This window comes from Lepisosteus oculatus, chromosome 8 (assembly GCF_040954835.1).
Source record: "Lepisosteus oculatus isolate fLepOcu1 chromosome 8, fLepOcu1.hap2, whole genome shotgun sequence".
Lineage (NCBI taxonomy): Eukaryota > Metazoa > Chordata > Actinopteri > Semionotiformes > Lepisosteidae > Lepisosteus > Lepisosteus oculatus.
The window spans coordinates 10,309,520-10,329,737 of NC_090703.1; the positions used below are offsets into that span (position 1 = coordinate 10,309,520).

Consider the following 20,218-nt stretch of genomic DNA (forward strand, 5'->3'; position numbering starts at 1 on the left):
CTCTTTCCCTTTGCACTGTGAGAAAGAGGAGATGCCCCACCCTGCCCCCCAGTTGAATTTGGAGAAACCTCAGCTATTGGAACAAAAGTTACATCTTTTCAAGTTTTCATGTTAACAGCTGGCATTTGTCATGTTTACTTGCAGGATAGCATTTAATTTTCCCAAAATACCACCTTCTATCAGTGACATGAAGTGTGTTGCTCTGTAAACCCACCTCTTTAACACGATCAGTACTGTGTATTTGTGAAAGTGACTGTGCAGCATCCCCTCATGAACAACAGCCTCTTTTGATTTGTGTTTATTTAATAAAGTTCACACATTCAATGGAGTATTGTAATAAACAGGGGTTAATTTTGCAGTTATCACAAGAAGCATGTAAATCTTAACACTGCGCCTTGAGAATGCGCAACAATGAGAATGTATGCAACAGTCATTGCTCATTATGAAAAGCAGTTCAGATGCCAGTTGTAATGTAAACCAAGGAATCTCGCAGGAATCCATTCTAATCAACACCACGACACAGCAGTATATACACAGGAGAATACATTTAAAAAAATCCACATTCACAGACCGGCATACACACACACACATTAATTTGGAGTTTTAAGTACAGTGTCCCCATTCGAGAAAGAAAAGTTAGTTTAAAAAGTATTTTTTTTTCAGAGGAAAGCACAGCGCATAAGGCAAACTTGTAACTATTATCATCCAGTTCTTTGTTTTTAGATCAGGGTTAGTTTTAACCACAATCACAGCTAACATAGCTGGCAAGCTATTTGTTTCCACCAGAAATATCAACTTCACACTGTCAACATGGGTAATTGTCACTGATCACAAATTTAGTACATACAAATACAAAAAAGTTTCACATACCACTTGTTAAATGAAAGATATGTCGACAAAAAAATGGCTTACTATAGAACCGAACCCTCCCTAGAATCTGACACTTACAAGGAGATTAACATTTCCTGTTGCCTCCAGCTGTGAATCAAATTGATTGGAGGCAATGGTTTTTCAGCAACACATGGTATGCACCTACAACAGTGTACATGTGTATGGTGGATACAGGACCGTACAGTATGTAGATGACAGTATATCACAGCCAGGGTCATGGACAAAAAATGTACACCCATTCAAGACAATACTATTTTAATACCTGTGTCAAATTACACTGTAATTCACCCAAAATAACAATAGACTAACATGAAATTTTAACAAAATAAGGTCTACATTTGGATACCTTATCCTCTGTTTACTCAGGAGATACAAATTGGGATGCCTGACATTCTGAGAATCATGCTTGGAAGTCCCCAGACTGTGCCCACAACTTTTCAGAGAAATAAAAATTGGAAATGAATTCTTAAGGCGGGCATTTTTACTTACTAAACCAGGCTTACTAAAATAGTGCTTATGTGGTAATAATAATAATGTTTCTGTAACATCCATAAAACCCTCAGGGGTGTCTTTCTAAACAGTAAAGTAAAATAAAGACACCTATATGGACACAGATCATGCAGTAGTGTATCATTTTGTTCCAGTGTGCTGCTGAGACAATCGAGGACTTGTTTGGAACCCGGGTGCGCACACAGAAGTCGCAATAGGAACTGAATGATAATTTGGCGAACCAGCTCAACAGTCCTTAGCGAGGTGATATAGTTCTGCATTTGTTTTTCTATCCCTCTTCTTTGCAAAATGAGCACTTTGGTGAAAATGATGGCAAACAAGGATGAGTTCAGGCATGAACAAGTGTTTAAAACAAATGAAGTCCTGCAAATGAAGTGGTCCCATTTACAACTTAACATTTCCAGTCACTGGCATTACAGATCTCCCTCCCTCATCACTTGCAGTTTCCAGTATGTCTTTGACTTCAAGCCTGCTGGAACATTTTTTTTGGAAACATGGACAACCTGTTTCAAGCTGAAGAATATCACACTTATATCTGACGGAATATAAAGGTGATATGCCCTTGACACGGTTAACCTCTAGCTGGTTCAATTGTTTATAAAAAAACACACTTTTTAAAGCAGACACAGCTCAATATTACACCAGCAAGTTACACAACTAATGTAGCTCTCCTCCTGTAATAATGCCTTGCTTGCTTACATGAAATAAGATTCACTTGAAAAGATTCCGTAAAGATACCATTACCCTCTCTGAGCTTCAAAAACTACACCTTTCTTACAAGGCCCACAAACACACTACATTCCGATTGCCTCACTCAGTTCTCCATAATATTCTTATCTCCTAACGTCTGTCCACAGACATGTGCATTTTTTTGACGAAAAGTCTATTCACTCTATAGTATATAATATAGAATGGATAGTTTGCACACTGGAAAAAATAAGGACAAGCACACTTTAATGACTCACATATTACAAATAAATTCAACCTATAACATGATGGGGACTGGGTTCGATTCCAGATTAATAAACATTCTGTGCACAGTTCGCATGTTCACATGGGTTTCTTCCCACTGTCAAAACCCATGCTCTTTAGGCTAATTAGTGTATTTTATTCCTAGCAGGCCTAGTGTTCTGTCTGGAGTGTAGCCCCACCTTGCTCTCTATGCTTCTGACCTCTGTTCCATGATTCTTACCAGGAATAAATGGCTTTCTGATCTGGGAAAGATGGAATTCGAACTTGTTATTAAGGAGATAAAACATCCAAGAAAAAAAGGACACTAGTTTCTTTCACTAACAAAATCAGTCTCCGTTTTAACTCTGTGAAAATTCAGAAAGTGACAGGATTCACTGCATTGAACCCCTGCTTTTACCCCAATACTGCGTACCTATGTGTACATCAGTCCTGTCACTACAGTTAAGTGCTCTTGTATGCATTTAATGCATTTACGTGAGATAGGGGGCAAACTGTATCTTTAACACTCTTGTTCACAATCTTGGTCAGTCCAGTGGCTGACAAATTCAAATGCCTGCTTGAAGAGGATCATGGATTCCTTCTGCTGGTAAAGACAACAGCTTCATATGCAAACTAACTTCACATTTATTGCTAGAGGCAGAACAACACTACCTGCAGTATTAACATTAATTTAGGTGGGTTTTCTCGATCAACATTAATTGTGACATACTTCTTCACTCCCTCCCAAAAACGTCATGATGCATTACTTTAATACAACAAAAAGAGATTTAATGGATTTCATACTGAGTGAATATCAAAAGTTCAAGATCTGTTTCTTTCTAACAGAGTTCCATGACTGAACAAGGAAGAGAAAGTCTACTACACAACAGACACATCTAAGAGAGATACTAGAAAACCAGAACAGTTACTTACAACAAGCAAATGCATTCAATTCACTTACACTTAAATAGTCTAATAGAAAAAACCTGTACAAAATATTATTGCACTATATCTTAAATACCAGTAAACATGTATAATAGACTCTGATGATCACTCAGTATAAGTTTTGGTCATGGCCAAAGTGGAGGTTGGAAAGCAAAACAAATATAAACTACTGCTACCATTACCCTTGGTTAGGCCATTATCTCAAGGGCATAAGAGGAAACTAGGCATTCTGGCTTTTCAGATTACAGCAGCTGGTTTCAGCTTCCAAAGTCTGGGTCTTTCTCACCGTTTCTACTCAATCCTGAACTGACTTGACCTACTGACTAATGGTGGAATTGATCCCTAAGTGGCAAGAACAGCCACCGCAATCTTGGCATGCTATCAACCAGTTCTTATGGCCGGCTGCTGATCTCAATCGACCTCACTGGGTTAGGTACGCATTTTGGATTGGAATGGCATTTTTCTGTTCAAAGAATGGAACCACAAATTGCCCTGTTTTTTTTTTTTACCAGAGTAAAATCAAGACTATCTTGCTGCAGTGGTTCAGTGCTCACTCTGCTTTGTGAAAAGGAGTCTTTTCAATCATGAAATCATACACTGATATTGTTTTACTAATTCTATTTGCACCATATTTCAGCTTACACCCAGTGCAGTACACTATGCTTCATGTTCCACAGTCCTACTTATACCATAATTCTCAACAGTAAAACTTTCAGAAGGTAATCCACCATCTCAGGATCCCCAGAGCTTTGGCAGCGCATTGTGAAACCAGTGTGACTCCACTCTGGCCTGGCATGACAGCTCTGAGAACACTGGCAGTACAGCCCTCAGCCTGGCAGGGGAGCCTAGTTCTGAACACAGCAGCTGTCTCCCAGCCCCCTCCAAAGGCCAGCAGTTCATAAGCGGCAGGGATTGCAATAAACACAAACACATTACATCACCTGGCTCTTAGCCTCTTTCTCGCATATACAAGCACAAATAAAACAAGGGGCCATTTGCTAAGGAAGCTATTTGAAGGCAACACATTTGTCAAAAATGACTTTTGTGATTCACTTATCACTTTTCTTGGGCTTCAGGTTCATCGTCATGAATATTATACCTACAATCTGTCTTGAAATTCTGGAAGACCTATATACACTTTAATATAATACTTATTTTCAACCAGTGTATATTGCATAAAATAGGGTATTTAAAAATAATTATTCTCCCTTGAATTATATTGTCAGTTTTGTCTTACTATTGATATGAATAAGTTCATTGTTTAACAGTACTGATTGGCTCTAGAGAGCATCCAAGACATTAATTAGCCACAATGCAGTTGAAGCCTAAGCTGGATGTAAGAGACCCAAGGATTTATTATAGAAACTGAAATCTAACTTCTGTTTTCATGTTTCTGACAAAATAAAATACCCAAATGCCTAACCAAGTTATATGATTTTCCTCTTAGTAATATTGGTTACCAGAAACAATAATGTATTACAGAATGCAATAAAGTCTTACACTCTCAGGACAAAACTGTGTGCTGTAATAAATGCAGTATGATGGTAACATTGGTCCCTTTTTCTTTCTGTACCGGTAAGAGACCTACATATCCCACAATAATACAAATACTGCAACATACAGCACATTCACTGGCTGACTTTTTCACAACTGCACTGAGAAAATGAAAAGTGGATTCTACAACAGCCACAACTGAAGAGAACATTTCTCCTTCATGATGTCCAAGATGAAAGGAAAACAATACACATCGACATTTGTGACAACTATCAGTTAATATTCCCATTGACAGCTGGTTACTTTGGTATACCTGTGGTGTAAAGAATTCACTTATCTGAGGGTTAACCTTTTCTCATCAGCTGAACTTGAAAGTGTGTCTCTCCATAGACACGGGACTAGAAATACACAATGCTGTTTGTTTATACAGGCAAACACACTTAAAGTTATAGAAGAGTTAGGTGGGATCTTTTCTCTTGACAAATCGGTAAAAAAAAACAATAACAACATTGCTCATTACAGCTCTGCGGTGCAGCCAAGACTTTGCAGTTTCATTATCATAAAATAGACCAAACACGCTCACATACACACCTTTATTGGCATTACTCCTGTTTTAAGCTCCCGTCCATTCAATGTCAGAGAACACGTGAGTGGGGAAAAATAAAAGTCAACAATTACAAAACATCAAGGAAGTAAAAAGGCTTATTGCGTTAATTAAAAAAAATGGTAAAATGCTACTGACCCCAGTTTAATGCAATATGGGCGATGTCCATAAAATACAAGATTAGTCATTAAGTGCAATGCAATTCTTTATATTCTTACGACATGCAAATATTTTTCCGCACTTTAAAACAGACACATTTAACTTTAACTTCCTACGTCGACCCCTTGCTCCAGTGTAGCCCTGCTTAGACTCCTCTTGTTCTACAGCTCCCTCTACTGGAACACAACATGCACTGCACCTCACAGAGAGCCTGCTCCCCCGGGCCGAATTCCAGGAGCACACAGGCTTGGCCAGGATTCTCTTTCTGCAGCAGCAGATCAATACAAAAAACTAAGACGACCTTTTTTTTTTTTTTACTGCATCACCTTTTTATCTCCAGTGTGGTTAAAAACACTGGTTTGTCAAGACCTATTAAAAAGGGACAACAAAGACTGCGAGGGCTAATTAAGTTTGTCTTAAAAATAGGTTTCAGACTTAGACCAGAGAACCATCTTAACTCGCATGGTTGCCAGTTACTTCTGACTGGAAACACAGTATAAGTACTTGAAACACTCCTTAGTCTAGGACATTAAATTTACTTATTGTCAGTAACTAGTATAACTCTGGAGTGTCTTTCATGCATCTTTAGAGAAACAAGTTTTATTTTGGCACTTTGTATTTGAGCCTGTGAGATTTTCTCCTTCTTTATTTGGGACATAAAGAAAGCGCATTTTGACAATGCTGCCCATTTGGAGGATGGCTGCATCTGCTTTTGAGAACAGCATCTCTACCCACGGAAACTTTGAATCCGTCGTGGGCTGACAGTGCAGGTCGAAGTCTAGTTCCAGTCCGTCTATCACTGTGACTCAGCTCGCTAGCAGTTCGGAGAACCAGAGAAAAGAGAGGATGAATATGGCAAATGGCTGAGTGAGGCCTGATGCCAGTGTCTCTAGGGCTGTAGATAACCACCACAGCTCGTAGGGATGCAGGCCTGCTAAGGCATAGCGATTTATTGCATGGAGCCCGCTCGTCAGCCCGAACAAAAAGCGTTTTCACTTTCCCTTTTCTGTTCCTTTATAGTTTTTGTTACAAAAATAAAAATTGGCAGATGAATGCGTGTACAGGCACAAAATTACAACAATGACAAAGAAAACTGGTGGAATAACACATGCACCGAGAAACACCACACTGCCATAAAGACATCATTAACGGTTTTATCCTGAATCCTATGATAGCACCAGAGAGAGTATCGTTTCCAAAATGCTTCTACAGCGGCTATGTGAGAAGGATTACAGCGGGGGGGGAACACTGACGTGTTACACACCCTCAGTGTAGGCGTTTCTTACAATTAAACTGGTTAAGTCGAAGGTTAAAGTTGGCCCTCCCAGGAGGGTCACACCTCTATAGCAAAGTAGTGTGGAGAGTGACCCACAGCTCACTGAAATATATTGCGCTCGTTAAAATCACTACTCCTCTCTCAGCCACTCCACAAACACACACGTCCCCTAACTAGAAACCCAGTGCAGAAAACATTTACAGGCATCGCACTAGAGGATTTTTTTCACTTCAGTTATTTACAAGAAAAAAAGGCAGCCCTTTTTTAAGTGAACAAGTATAAAGTTGTTTTTTTTTTCTTTCTTGTGAAGCACTGGTTCATGTCCATTAACAGATGCAGTCGGACCTCCTGTGGCCAGAGAGATGCAAATGTCTGGCTACAAGTCACGTGACGCACAAAAACCGCAGACGCATGAGAACCAACACGTGTGTGCTCACACACCCACACCTACAAGCACGCACACACACATCAAGGTTAGTTAAGAGAACTGCGTCTCTTTGCCTTCCACCAATAGTGGAAATAGTTAAAAAAAACACAGACTTAAAACTGGAGTGTGGCCAAGGGGGAAAAAAAGGTAAAATTATAATATCCATAACAAAAAAGAACCCCATTAGAACTGCCTTTCTGCCCCTTTGACTGACACCTTAACTTTTAGTCCAGAAGGCGACAGGGCAGGGTAAGGGCGGCCCTCTATTACAGGGGTTCCCGATCCTGAGGCCCAGAGACCCACTGCTTCACATTCCAGCCAAGCTTTATTACCTAACTGAACCCTTAAATAAACTAGCACGTTGCTTGATTGGGATATTTACACATTTTTGTGTAATTTTATTTTCCCTTATGAAATCTGACAGCCCAAAGGGCAACCTCCACCGTGTTTCAGAGCCCAAAACAATCAAAAAGCAGACCTTAATCCTATCGTTACGTTAATTAAGGGTTCAATAGTGTCAACAACAGCTGGGCTGGAACACAAACCAGCAGGCGTGTGGGCCTGCAGGACCAGGGCTGGGAGCCCCTGTTCTATTGCACACAAACGCCAGAACACAAGAGTCGCAACAGAAAGACTGACAGACACGCGCCCACACTCCATGGTCATCTGGCTCGGCAGGTCCGTGATGCGGAGTCCAACGCCTGATCCCGACAGGCCAGTTTCCGTCTCCGCTTCCTTATTTTCTGACTGCTTCGTCTTCCGTGATCCCCTCTTTCCCCCACCGCCCTGCCTCCCCCGCTTTCCCAGAATCCACAACGGGGCTCCTGGGGCTCAGCAAAAATGGGCACTTTTTTTTAACTTTCTTCGTCCTCCTCTTCTTCCTCTTTATTGCCTCACCGTACCCGTTTCACATCCACCACCCACCCTCTTAAATAAAAATCAGAATGAAAAGGAAAAAAAAAAGCAACCAGTTTCTACCTTCTGTTAGTCCAGTTTCATCATCCGGTCATATTAATTGTCAAAGGGCAGTCAGACCAAAGTTACAGCGACAGTACTTCATGCCACTGGAGTCCAACCAGTTGTCTGTGATGGGGTCGTACCTCTGGACTGTGTTCAGGTATGACGATCCCGAGTGACCTCCAACCACATAGAGGTAGTTGTCCACAATAGCTGCACCCACTCCTGAATGAGGACAGAAGACACCCAGCGGTCAGTCACACACAGCCCTGCGCTAACTACACAACTACTGCCAATCTGAACAGCATGCTTACACGCATCATAAGCTAGGGCTTGAGCTACATTACAACGCTCAACACATTGAGGGGGCAACGAGCAGGTTTATCACGCTGTGCCAAACCTCTAGCCTTAGACAAGGGCATCAATGCAAAACTGAAGCTCTCGTATTACCCAGAGGTCTTTTCTCCTGGTGTTGGAAGCAAGAATTCAAGCTTTGCACTGACGAAAAGCCTGCTGCAATTCAGATTAAGTCAATAAACTGTTCAATTAAGTAATTTAGGAAAGAAAACCAGAACAACCTTAGAGGAGTTACTCACCTGTTCTGGGCTCGTTCATTGGCCGGCATGCTGTCCACTGGTTCTGGTGAGGGTCATACCTCTCTATGCTAGACAGATGAGAGACGCCGTTGTGTCCGCCCACCACAAAGATGAAACCCAGCATGACGCCCACCCCAAAGTTTATTCTCTTGTCTGCCATTGGGGCCACCATTTCCCATGAGTCCTTGCTGGGGTCATACCGCTCCACACTGTGAGAAATACAGAGGGTTAGACTAGTGAGAGGGCAGAAGGGGTCATTGCAAACAATGCTGCCCGACAAAAAAACATGGGGGCAGCACACACAGCTCTGAACAGCTTATTCTCTAGGTTCAGTCCTTAAAACAATACTAATCGTAAACACATAGAAAATACATATTCACAATAAAGGATACGGGTAAAAAAATTCTCAACTATGAATTGAGAGCTGATGTGTGGTGAGCGTTCTGGCGCACTATGGCTGTTGTCGCATCATCCAGGTGGGGCTGCACACTAGTGGTGGTGGAGGGGAGTCCCCATTACCTGTAAAGGGCTTTGAGTGGAGTGTCCAGAAAAGCGCTATATAAGTGTAAGCAATTATTAATTATAATTATTATTATAAGTATTTTTTCCTTAAGAATCCAGGGTGTCTTACAAAAAGACAGAAAAAAACTGCCAGTCCTTGCCAAGAGACCAGAAAAATCCAAACAGCATACAAACAGGGTTGTGTTGCTTCTTACCTGGCGTCAGGTTGTTGTGTACCATGGTAAAACACAACGACTCAAGCTAAACCCACAGTAAAGGAGGTATGGAAGATCGAAACCCCTGACCTGCCAGTCTCCTACAGCCTTAGATTTATTACATTTAATTAAAATGCATATGTGTGTGCTGCAGTGTGACCTAACAATATTACGAATAAAAACAAAGGGGAATGATCCGTTTTTCTTCATCTCTGGGTTTGATGCGTCACTCCCCAACCCCACGGGGAGCAGCTTTTGATGCCTGTGAGAAGCCACAGTGGCCTTGGCCTGGGCTCTTTGATCCTCTTCAAGGGATCTGGAGAAGCCAGGTAGGGCTGTACGCCACCTGGCACACACACAGGCACACGGTGTCCTTTCAGTCCGTGCTGGGACAGCAAGGCCGGAACAGCAGTGAGAGAATCCACCCCCTGCTACAGCTACGCTCTTGTTTCTCTTACGCCGCAGTATAGGTAACGGTCTATCAGTATTTCACTGTTTTGCTGGAACCAATTCCAAGCAAAGAGCTGTTGTTGACTGGACTTCACTTTACAAATGCCTACTTTGTTTCTGAGACACCCCTTTCCTTGGAGAACAAGTTGTCTTTTGCATGAGAGAGCTCTGTCTTCACTCCGTTTCTGGCCACTGGGGATTAACTCTGATCGTCTAACTAGCCCCCAAAAGACAAGAGTTTCCAATTCAAGGCAACACGCTCCTCTCCTGATACCTTGTTGTATCCGAGGCAGAACTCAATTACGAGCAAAGAACAAATCCTCCCCAGACAGCCAACGGCTAAGCTCAGGTTACAAAATGTTCTCCATTTGGTGGACAGATCAACAAAAATCAGATCTGTACTTTAGCAGAGTGTCTCAAAAGTGCTTTAGAGGGTTACACATGCAGCTGGCTAGTTTAGTAGCTCACTGTTCATTGACACTTCACTATCCAATTCACAACAAATGTCAAATAATCTAAAAACTGAGAAACTCCTCATCTAAAGCAGACTTGTGAGTTTAAATGGGGGTTATCATTTGTGCCTCCCTTGCTCTTGTGATAAGCTTGGGGTTGTTCATGTCCGCAATGCCATGTATTTGAAAGGGGTTTATTCTTGACGTATAGTTTATTTGTGGGGTACCAGAGTGATTCCAGAAGTAATCCAGTCCGGGCCTTAACTCCACACATTGATGGTTCTGATGTGGGCAAGGCCGCTAGATGACCACGCCCTCAGCCCTGTGTGTACAGCTGGAGCCCATAAATAGCTGAGTGGCACTCGGGTTCGGTGGGTTCAAAGCAGCCTAGATATTTTCTTCCTCCCACACAACACGAACAGCAGTTCTCGTAGCAGGTTTGGGCCCAGTAAGCTTGCCATGTTATCAATTAGACCTACATCTGTCCCCTGTCGCAGTACCCTTGCTCTCTAGTTGATTCTGGGGGCCTGCAGGGGTGAATAAGCATTGGAAGACCTGAGAATAGCATGGTTATATATAGAGTAGATATAACTAAATATACTGACATTGCATCTTCTATGATCACATATGGGTTGTAGCCATGCATGGAATTGATTAAGACCAAGACAACCACCCGTGTGAGAGTGTTTCTGACAGAGCTTTCACAAAGTTAGCGTGCAAGGCTTTTGTGACAGCTTGGTTTCGATCACGCGATGCACCTCCGGGGGCGCCGAGCGCGGAGCAGGGCGGCTGCTCTCACCTGTTCATGTGCGCCGGGCCGTAGCCCCCGATGGCGTAGATCATGCCGTCCAACACGGCGGTGGCAAAGCAGCTGCGCGACTTCATCATGGGCGCCACGGGCTGCCACTCCCTCACCTTGGGGATGTACTTCTCCACCGACTGCAGGTAGTACTGCCCGTCGTACCCCCCCAGCGCGTACAGCTCCCCCGCCAGGACCACGACTCCCAGCGTGCTCCGGCACTCCGCCATACGCTCCACCGGCGACCACATGTTGGTCTCGGGGTCCCAGCACTCCACGGTGCTCTCGTGCCGCCGGTAGCTGATGCCCTGCCGCATGTGAGTGGCGATCCCGCCCACCACGAACACCTTCTGGTCCAGCACCGCAATGCCGAATTCGTAGCGGGGCACGCTGAGGGACGCCAGGCCGATCCAGGAGTCCGTCTGGGGGAAATACATCTCCATGCTGCCGGAGAGAGAGAAGTGATGGGGGGGATTGAGTCCACATCCAGGACAAAAAAGGCCATTGTGGCCTTTTCCTGCAGCACAGATATGATGAATGTTTAACCAATTATGTCAACACAGTGTATTTTTGCTGGGTGCTTCGTCACACTGCTGCCACATAGGAACAAGTAAAGGTTTATTCCATGCTGAAAAGAAAAGAAAGGAAACAATGTTTCAGCCTTGGAGCCTTCTTCCACAGCCGAAACGTTGTTTCCTTTCTTCTCTTTTCAGCATGGCATAAACCTTTACTTGTTCCTTTGCAGCCTACGCATGCTGACGCAGCTACCTACTTCAACTACTTCTGCTACCACATATTACTTCACTTCAGAACATTTTTACAGCATTTTGATTTGTTTACTCTGTTGTTACAATGGCACGTCATGGCTAGCTTTCACAGATAGGTTTCAAAGAAAAGATCATTCCCCCCCCACAAAGCCTCCACAGAATGTTTTAACACTGTAAGTAAAAAAAAAAACAGCTTAATGTCCAATTTTTTTAGTTTAAAAAATAAAAAGTAGGCCTTTTAAAGCAGACTGTTGTAAAATCTATCAAATACCCTGGAAGGCCAACACTAAGGGTCAGAAAAGGAAAACACAGGCTTACCCATGTCATTAAAATACACAAATAATACTTGAAGCTTGAAGGCATAAAACAGACTCAGAAATAGAAAAGCAGGGTCATTGTTCCAGATGGTAGAGACTTAGGAATTTAATTTTGTTTTGGAAAGACATTCATCGGGCTAATGGCTTTATCATCTGTGTTCTATTTATAAAAGCCATCAGTGGAATTACTCTTATAACAAATATTTTTTATTAGCACATTGGGAGTTTCTTGTATTGTTTTACTATGGAGTCCTGCCAATCATGCTGTAGCGAAAGTTTGATCATGACAGATTTCCTGTGAAATAAATAGCGACAGCATTACCACAGATTAAAGTGCGCACCCACAACCTCTTAAAAACATTTTCCATCCTACACTGCTTACAGCATGACATCCATTTGTACTTTCCAAGTGGAAAATAAAATTGTAAAAAAGTTTGCTTCATGCCTTTAAATTCCTTGTATGCAAACACCTGCATTTGCTGTACAGTAACAACAACAGGCTTAAGTCCTCAGAATAAGAAAAAAAAAGGAATAGGATCCCATAAGAAATCAAGACCACACTTCGAATAAATCCTTGATCGTTTAAAGTACGATCTCATACATTGTACAAACAGCAGGTCACTAAACTCGCACCTCAATCCTACAGCAGAGGCGTTGCTATCATGAGACAAGAGCTGCGATACCTCTGTGAACAGGAAGCATTTAGGGTTGCAATACTAAAACCGACACAAAACCCATCCGAGTGACCCTCAGCAGAGAGGGAGCCGTCTCTGCCTTGGCCTAGAAAAAGTCAGTTCTTAATACTGGGAATCGAACTTGACATTACATCACTCAGCCAACACAAAACAGGAAGTCTCTATGTACTGGGAGCACCAGAGGGACCCCTGCCAGGCCAGCTCCAAATAAAATCCCCTGGAGTTCAGAACTCAACATCATCTCTCACCCTCAAACTGACACAACCACACATCAAACACTACAAACAGAATCTTTCCTTTCTGCATCATCTACCAACCCCTTGAAGTAATCATTATCCCCCAGCTTCAATTTGGGTTTACTTTACAGTTTGTTCTGCTTTATTTTTGCTTCCCTGTGGTCTACCAGGATCTGCACCCTGGGTCTGGACTCACACACTCTCACACACCGGACCCCCTCAGCTGCAGGAGGGGCTCCCAAGTTTGGGGGAGGTGGGGGTGACGGGTAATTGTACAGGGCACAGGACACGATCTCACACCACACCGCCCTCCATTGCTTTTATGCCTCTGGATTTGGGATTTTGGTTTGGCTGGAGACAAGGGGCCTCGATCATCGTCCGACGGACAGAAACGACCTCGGCTCCCGGGGGTGCGAGGAGAGGAGCGGGTGAGGGGGTGAGCTTTACCTCTCGAGTGTGGCGAAGAGCCCGGCCTTCCCGCCCACGGCGCAGAGCACCTTGGGGGCGCAGCGGGGCCGCGTGGACAGCACGGTCTGGTAGGACAGCCGGTGCTCGGGCATGAAGTGGTACTTGAGCGCCTCGTTGAGCAGGTGCTTGCAGGCGTGGTCGTCGCGGATGAGGTGGTTGGCCTCGTACAGGCGGGTGAGGAACTTGACGCTGAGCAGGGGCAGGCGCACGCAGTGCAGCAGCTGGGCCAGGTACTGCTGCCTCTCCGTCACGTCGTATTTGATCCAGGACTCCAGCGCATAGAACACCGTCTCCTCCGTCACCACGTTCAGGCAGTCGTTGGACACGATCTCGTCCAGCTCGGCCCGTGTCAGCTCGAAGAACTCCTCCGTTTGGCACACCTCCTCGAAGTTCTGGCAGATGAACTTGGTGGCAGCCAGGTAGAGGTCGTGGCAGCCGTAGGTCTCGGCGAAGCGGGAGATGCCTATGCAGTTGCCGGCATCCAGCTGGCTCTCCAGGAAGGCACAGCACTCCTTCAGCACCAGTTTCACCTGCAGCAGGTTGGCAGCCGGCAGCAGGGACTCCACTGTGTCCTGCGAGATGAACACTGTGCCAGTGTACGCATACTCTACAATGGCCTGCGAAGAGATAAGAGGGCATCATGAGTGCTGTCTACTCCACTGCCTCCATACAGTTTACATTGGTTGATACATTTCAAATAATTGCATCGGGCTTACTGCATTTATGAACAGGCTGCTTAACCGCTTCATACACTTCATACTCTATGAATTGGCTACATTACTCTGCTCTCCTCCCCACTGATAGCTGATGTGTGGTGAGCGTTCTGGCGCACTATGGCTGCCGTCGCATCATCCAGGTGGGGCTGCACACTGGTGGTGGTGGAGGGGATCCCCATTACCTGTAAAGCGCTTTGAGTGGAGTTTCCAGAAAAGCGCTATATAAGTGTAAGCAATTATTATTATTATTATACCTAAACAATCAGTCTTTTGTTATTAATGCAATTCTAGGTTTGTGCAAATCAGCATTTTTAAAATGCAAAACAAAACAGCTGCACTGAAACCACAATAGCGTGAAAATCTTTGCGAAACCTCTCCCTGGTTTATTTTAAGGTATGTGCAGACCTTTGTTCCACAAAATGCTGGATAAGCAAACGCCGGCTCGCACGCACCTGCAGCGCGGCCTCGTCGATGCACTGGAACTCCACCTCCGAGTTCTCCTTCTCTGAAAGGTTGCCCGTGAACATGGCCTTGAAGTAGGGGCTGATGCTTGCAAGCACCACTTTGTGGGCGTGAATCTTGGCATCGCCGACCCGCAGGACCACGTCGCAGAGCTCGCGATGCTGCCGGAGGAGCTGCAGGCCCTGCAGGAGCTGCTCGGAGTGCGGCCGCGTCAGACTGGCAAGCATGTAGGACTGGGGTTGCTGGTCCATCTGCGGGTTGAGAACGGCAGAAAAAAAGCAGCACTGAGCTCCAGAGGCATAACCCATCTCTTTCTCAAGTGAAGTCACATGCTCCAATATCAACACTGTGCAGAGTTCTGCTAAGACTCCCTTCTTTAGTGGTTATGATTTTGCTTACTAACTTCATTTCAAGGCAGTCCTTGCCGCCACTGCCAAACTAGTCAGCACCTATTAATTTTAATCACTCTACGCGATCAAGCAATCACCAACCCAATTCAATATGCTCAAAGACGGCAATACTGTAAAACACTTTAGCTTCTGTGATCTCATCTAGACTTGGGTGTGAATTTGAAAGAAAATGCAGGACATATTTTTAATGTAGTACGGGCATCTTTTTTTCAGACATTTGAATGCTTCATATTTCAAAACCAAAGAGGAAGAACTTGCTTGTGGTTGCCCAAGCTGTGATGCAAAGTACTGCTAAAATAAAAGTCTGACATAGCACTGTCTGTCCTTATTCAGTGTTGGAACCGGAAGCTTCCTGGATATAGCCGTCACCACTGGATTTATTTTTATTGGGATGACCAATGAGGCTCCAGAAAAACCAGGAACATTCAGACATATTAGGACATATTCGTTTTGAAGTTTATCTGAGACTACATGCACTGACACTTAAACCCACACTAAACTGAATGCTAATTACTTTGGAGCTAATTACTGATACTAAAATACTTGCTAAAAATAAAAACAATAAACAATCGGTATCAATAACCTGCTCCAGGGGTCTCCAACCCAGGACCTCGAGGTCTCCTTTCCAGCAAGTCTTGTTGGTCACCATTAAATCACCAAGATCTCCAGACCCAGAACAATTTAACTGTGACCACTTAAACAGGAGATTGAAGCAAAAATAGATAGCCTTCATCCCTCAGGGAACAGATCTCCTTTGATTAAACACATTACTTGCTTAATCAGTCAATGGCTTACAAGTATTCCTAATTAAAAACAACAGCTCATTTTAGGTTATTTGTAAGATAAACTGGATCGGGACTCTCTAGGAAGCCGGGTGGAGATCCCTGGACTGCTTCTGTTTCGCTTATATACACTTTGCATTTCCATCTTTTACTGCTCCATGGAGAAGACCCCATGAAGACTCCATTCAACACCGCTAATGTAATTACAGGACTCCAAGAATACACGCCACTCTGCAAGAAATGCCAGGACTTCCTTTGAATAACTAACACTTGGCACAAAACAAATACCGCATCACTCCAGCTAAAATGAGACTTTCTGCACCATTCTTAACTCTCCTGGGTCTCAATTCACCTTCAAAGTTTCCTTTCAGAATATTAACCGAGTTTCTGTGGAAAAAAAAAAAGTTGGTGTCCTGCAGGCGAGTGAAACCTGCTCTCGGCCATGCGTGCTCCGTTTCTGCTATAATCCTCCGGAGTTCTAGTCCTGGGCAACATATCCCTGCTGGCCTTTTTACTCCACAACAGACTCATCACACAACTGCTGATTCTACTAATTAAGATTGGGAAAACAACTCATAACCCCACCCTCCAGCGGACACACACGTTTCTAACTTTGCGCGGTTACTTGGACATGTATCCTACTTGTACTAGCAGACAGCCATTACGTTTCAAAGCTGCTGCAAGTGACTGCATTTCCTATTAGAATGAGTTTTGCTGTAAGCCAACAGGACAGTTTCACTGCAGAAGACAAGTTCACAAAATATCGAACTGATCCAATCTCAATGTGCCAGGGTAGGGGCTTGGTAAACACAAACTCAATCAAATGACTGACTATGCAAATAGTGGCACACCGATTACATTAAACCTGAATTTTTAGGATTCAGAAAATAACATGGGAACCTATAATGTTTCAACCCCTGTGATTCGTAACACCTTAACAACGCAAATAAAAATGTTTAAAATCACTCTTAGGCGTCACAGTAGCACAGTAGTTAGCACTGCTCATTTCCTGGGGTGCTATATGGAGTTTGCATGGTCTCTCCAGGTTCACAGGGGTTTTGCACTCCGGTTTCCTCTCACAGTGCAAAAATATACGGACTTTAGGTCAGTAAGGTTTTGATTGTTTCACACTCTTGCTTTTTGGTTTGGGGAACATGTCAGAATCCAATGAGGCCGGTTAGCTCAGTTGGTTAGAGTGTGGCGCTAATAACGCCAAGATTGCAGGACCGATCCCCATATAGGCCAGGAGAGGTCAGTAAGGTAGGTTGACTAGTAGGTTAATTGGCTTCTGGGAAACCTGGCCTTGGTGTGAGTGCATGTCTGTGCCCTGCGATGGACTGGCGTCCTGTCCAGGGTGTCTCCTGCCTTGTGGCCGTTGCTTGCTGGGATAGGCTCCAGCTCCCTATCCCATACGGGACAAAACGGTTAGGAAATGGGATGGGTTGAAAATTAACTCGGCGATGGTGTCACTCTACTTTTAAAAAGCCCTACAACTCCATACCATGCTAGTCACTTAATATTTTTTAAAAACTACAGTTAGTAAAATTTCCCGTCTGCTGACATTTAAAACTTACCTCAACAGGACGTAACACTTATCATAAGGCAAACCTTCATCGTAGTACAGACTGTGTCTCGGTTTATCGCAGTGAATGGGGTTTGGTGGGAAAGCTGGGAATACTTTAGAGAGGATGACATTCTGACACAAGCGGGCACTCGTGAAACAAGATTACATTATTATTTGTCGTCACTGCTGCTCTTGTTATGGGAACGTGGTATTCAGACTTTGAGATGTTCTTCGCTTGTCAAGGCTAATTGCAAACTGTTCTTAATGTAAAGGGGAAAGTAAATGCTTACTGCTAGGATGTTAATACATTAAATACAGAACATTCTCCCGTCTGCCCCGGTGAAGAGTTGCCAATATTTATACATCGACACAACTGTGTTGAAAACATCACTTTCACTGTCTGCTCGTTCCGGGAACCGAAGAGATCCTACTGAAATTAAAAACCAATTATAAACACCGCCCTGATGTAACTCATGCAAAGTCTCATCATTCCAGTCATTCGTATCACTGCTTCCACGGTTACCTTAGTAGATCACCTGCCTGCACATGTTGAGGAAATACTTATATTACACTGATCGGAGAGTATTAAAGATACTTCGCTTAAACGGAAGTATAGTTTATAAATGCAAGTACCGTGTAGTTAAAACTGGAGTATCTAAATCACTCTTAAGGGGGTAAGACGTTGCAGTTTTTCTCTCTGATTTTATTTTCTAACCGATTTATGAACATGACAAGCGTCCCGAAATGCAAACCGTTTGCACCAATCACAAAATCCTATCAGGGTCTACCACTGGGCCTTTAGTGTGAGAGAACTAATGTTTCACTCGAGCAGTACCGCTACCATAAAAAAATAAATAAATAAACGACACCCCAGCTTTCTTCGCTCGACTGATTTTTTTTTTTTTAAAAGCCGAATTTTCATGACGGCGGCGCGCACATCTCTAAATGCCCCAACAGACGTCATGCAGTCACACTGAAACAACCCGAGCATGTCGGTGCCTCAGAACAACGTACCTGTTTTCCGCTTCTGATGCGCCGCCGACCGGAATCTATTTTTGTTGGAGTGGCGGAGGTGAACCCAGCAGCGGCAGGAACCCCGAGCGCCTGTCAAAGAAACAAACACAAAAACAGGTTGGGCCTGCGCAACTTCCGGCAGCGGTGCGATAACAGAGGGAAATAGATATCTTTTTTTTGTCCTCTCTCTCTCGCACAGTTAAAACGTCGCCGCACGTACGGCCGGCCCTATTACACAGCGACGGCTGTGCCGACCGCCTAGCGCCCTTACCGTTCGCGCATTTAGCCAGCAGCAGCAGCAGCAACCGCCTCGACAGCCCTAGCTAGCTAGCTCGCTCGCTCGTTTCGTGTTACGCAGCGTCCTTCCTCCCTCTCCCGTTCAGCCTCGCCTGTTACCACGCCAACAGCCTCCTGGAAAGAGACTACAACACCCACAGTGCTCAGAAGACAAACGTCACCTAGCAGGCGCGTCGCGGGCTTTTCTAGACGAAAACGGACATTGGCGAGGCTGGGGGTGCTTGACGCGACCATATTTAGATAAATGGAGATCAGAGGAAGAGCTTATTTTTTTCTTAATTCTGCTGCTGTCTCCCTTCCCTGACTTACGTTGTTTTTTTAAAAAAATAACAGTCCTTTGATAACGTTTCTGCACACCCCCACAGTTGCCACCAACACATAGTCCCCCCAAATTAGATTTCCTCCCATGTTGAAAAAAGTTAAATAGAGATCTCTGAAGGTGTAAACTGATAATAATGCCCTGTATTTTGCTACATAATTTACTTTGTTTCCTTCATAGCGTCAGGCCACTCAATGTCAAAAATACAAAAGTTTAGGGTCCTGGCTTGAATCTATAGCACATGTACTGACTTGAACAGACAGTAAAACCTAAAGGTTAAAAACACATATAAGGGGTGTTATAGATTTAAAACACTTGAAATAATATCTCAGATTTTATCTCCATCATGAGGAACCAATAGCTTTTCAAAATGCTACAGTATGCAGTGCCTACAGTGCAGCTCCTGTAGTATGTGATAAAGTGATGGTTTGTAGTCCTCTGTCAGATATCGAAACCTGAATTAATAATCGAAAGAGGAGGTAAATGTTCTTGATAATAGTGTATTTCTACTCTCATCCCTTCACTGTTCTTTGACTACCTGCAGTTCAAGGCTAGCTTCTCACCCTGACTTATGTGCCCTAAGGTATGTGTCTTCAGGGCACATACTTCACAAACGCACATAGGTCTGTCTTGAATCTCACGTGTTGAAACCAGACATAAAAACAACGGGCTTTGAAACACATACACTTGGTCACAACTGATGTCTGACCCAGGAAGCGCACTAACTACATGTTATTTAACTTAGGTCTGAAGGCCTATGCGAACAACAAGAGTGATACATTCCAAAAGCTCTGCGACACTGTTCCCCATCGTCTGTGATGATGCTGAGGATCAAAACAATTTCCACGAGAAAATTAATTGCGGAAAAAGGCCAAGTATCAGACAATTTATTGTCTTATGTTTACCACATCGATTTTCCTTACTCTGGTCAATTTCTGTATAAA

At 43.8% G+C, this 20,218-nt stretch overlaps 1 protein-coding gene across 2 annotated transcripts; it reads right to left on the reverse strand.

Annotated features, from left to right (window-relative positions):
- Positions 1 to 282: 282 nt before the first annotated feature.
- LOC102695923 (kelch-like protein 28) lies at positions 283 to 19,159 on the reverse strand. Of its 2 annotated transcripts, XM_069193197.1 has the most exons (8): positions 18,930 to 19,159; positions 18,659 to 18,748; positions 14,879 to 15,139; positions 13,690 to 14,327; positions 11,228 to 11,671; positions 10,908 to 10,955; positions 8,811 to 9,019; positions 283 to 8,439 (listed from the first exon to the last, which is right to left on the reverse strand). In XM_069193197.1, the coding sequence occupies exons 3-8, from the start codon at positions 15,137 to 15,139 to the stop codon at positions 8,276 to 8,278; spliced, it is 1,764 nt and encodes a 587-aa protein (XP_069049298.1). In that variant the 5' UTR covers positions 18,659 to 18,748; positions 18,930 to 19,159; the 3' UTR covers positions 283 to 8,275. The 2 variants fall into 2 exon arrangements, with proteins under 2 accessions (XP_069049298.1, XP_015205649.1); XM_015350163.2 differs by lacking the exon at positions 10,908 to 10,955 and having other exon boundaries at positions 18,930 to 19,155.
- Between the last annotated feature and the right edge of the window lie 1,059 nt (positions 19,160 to 20,218).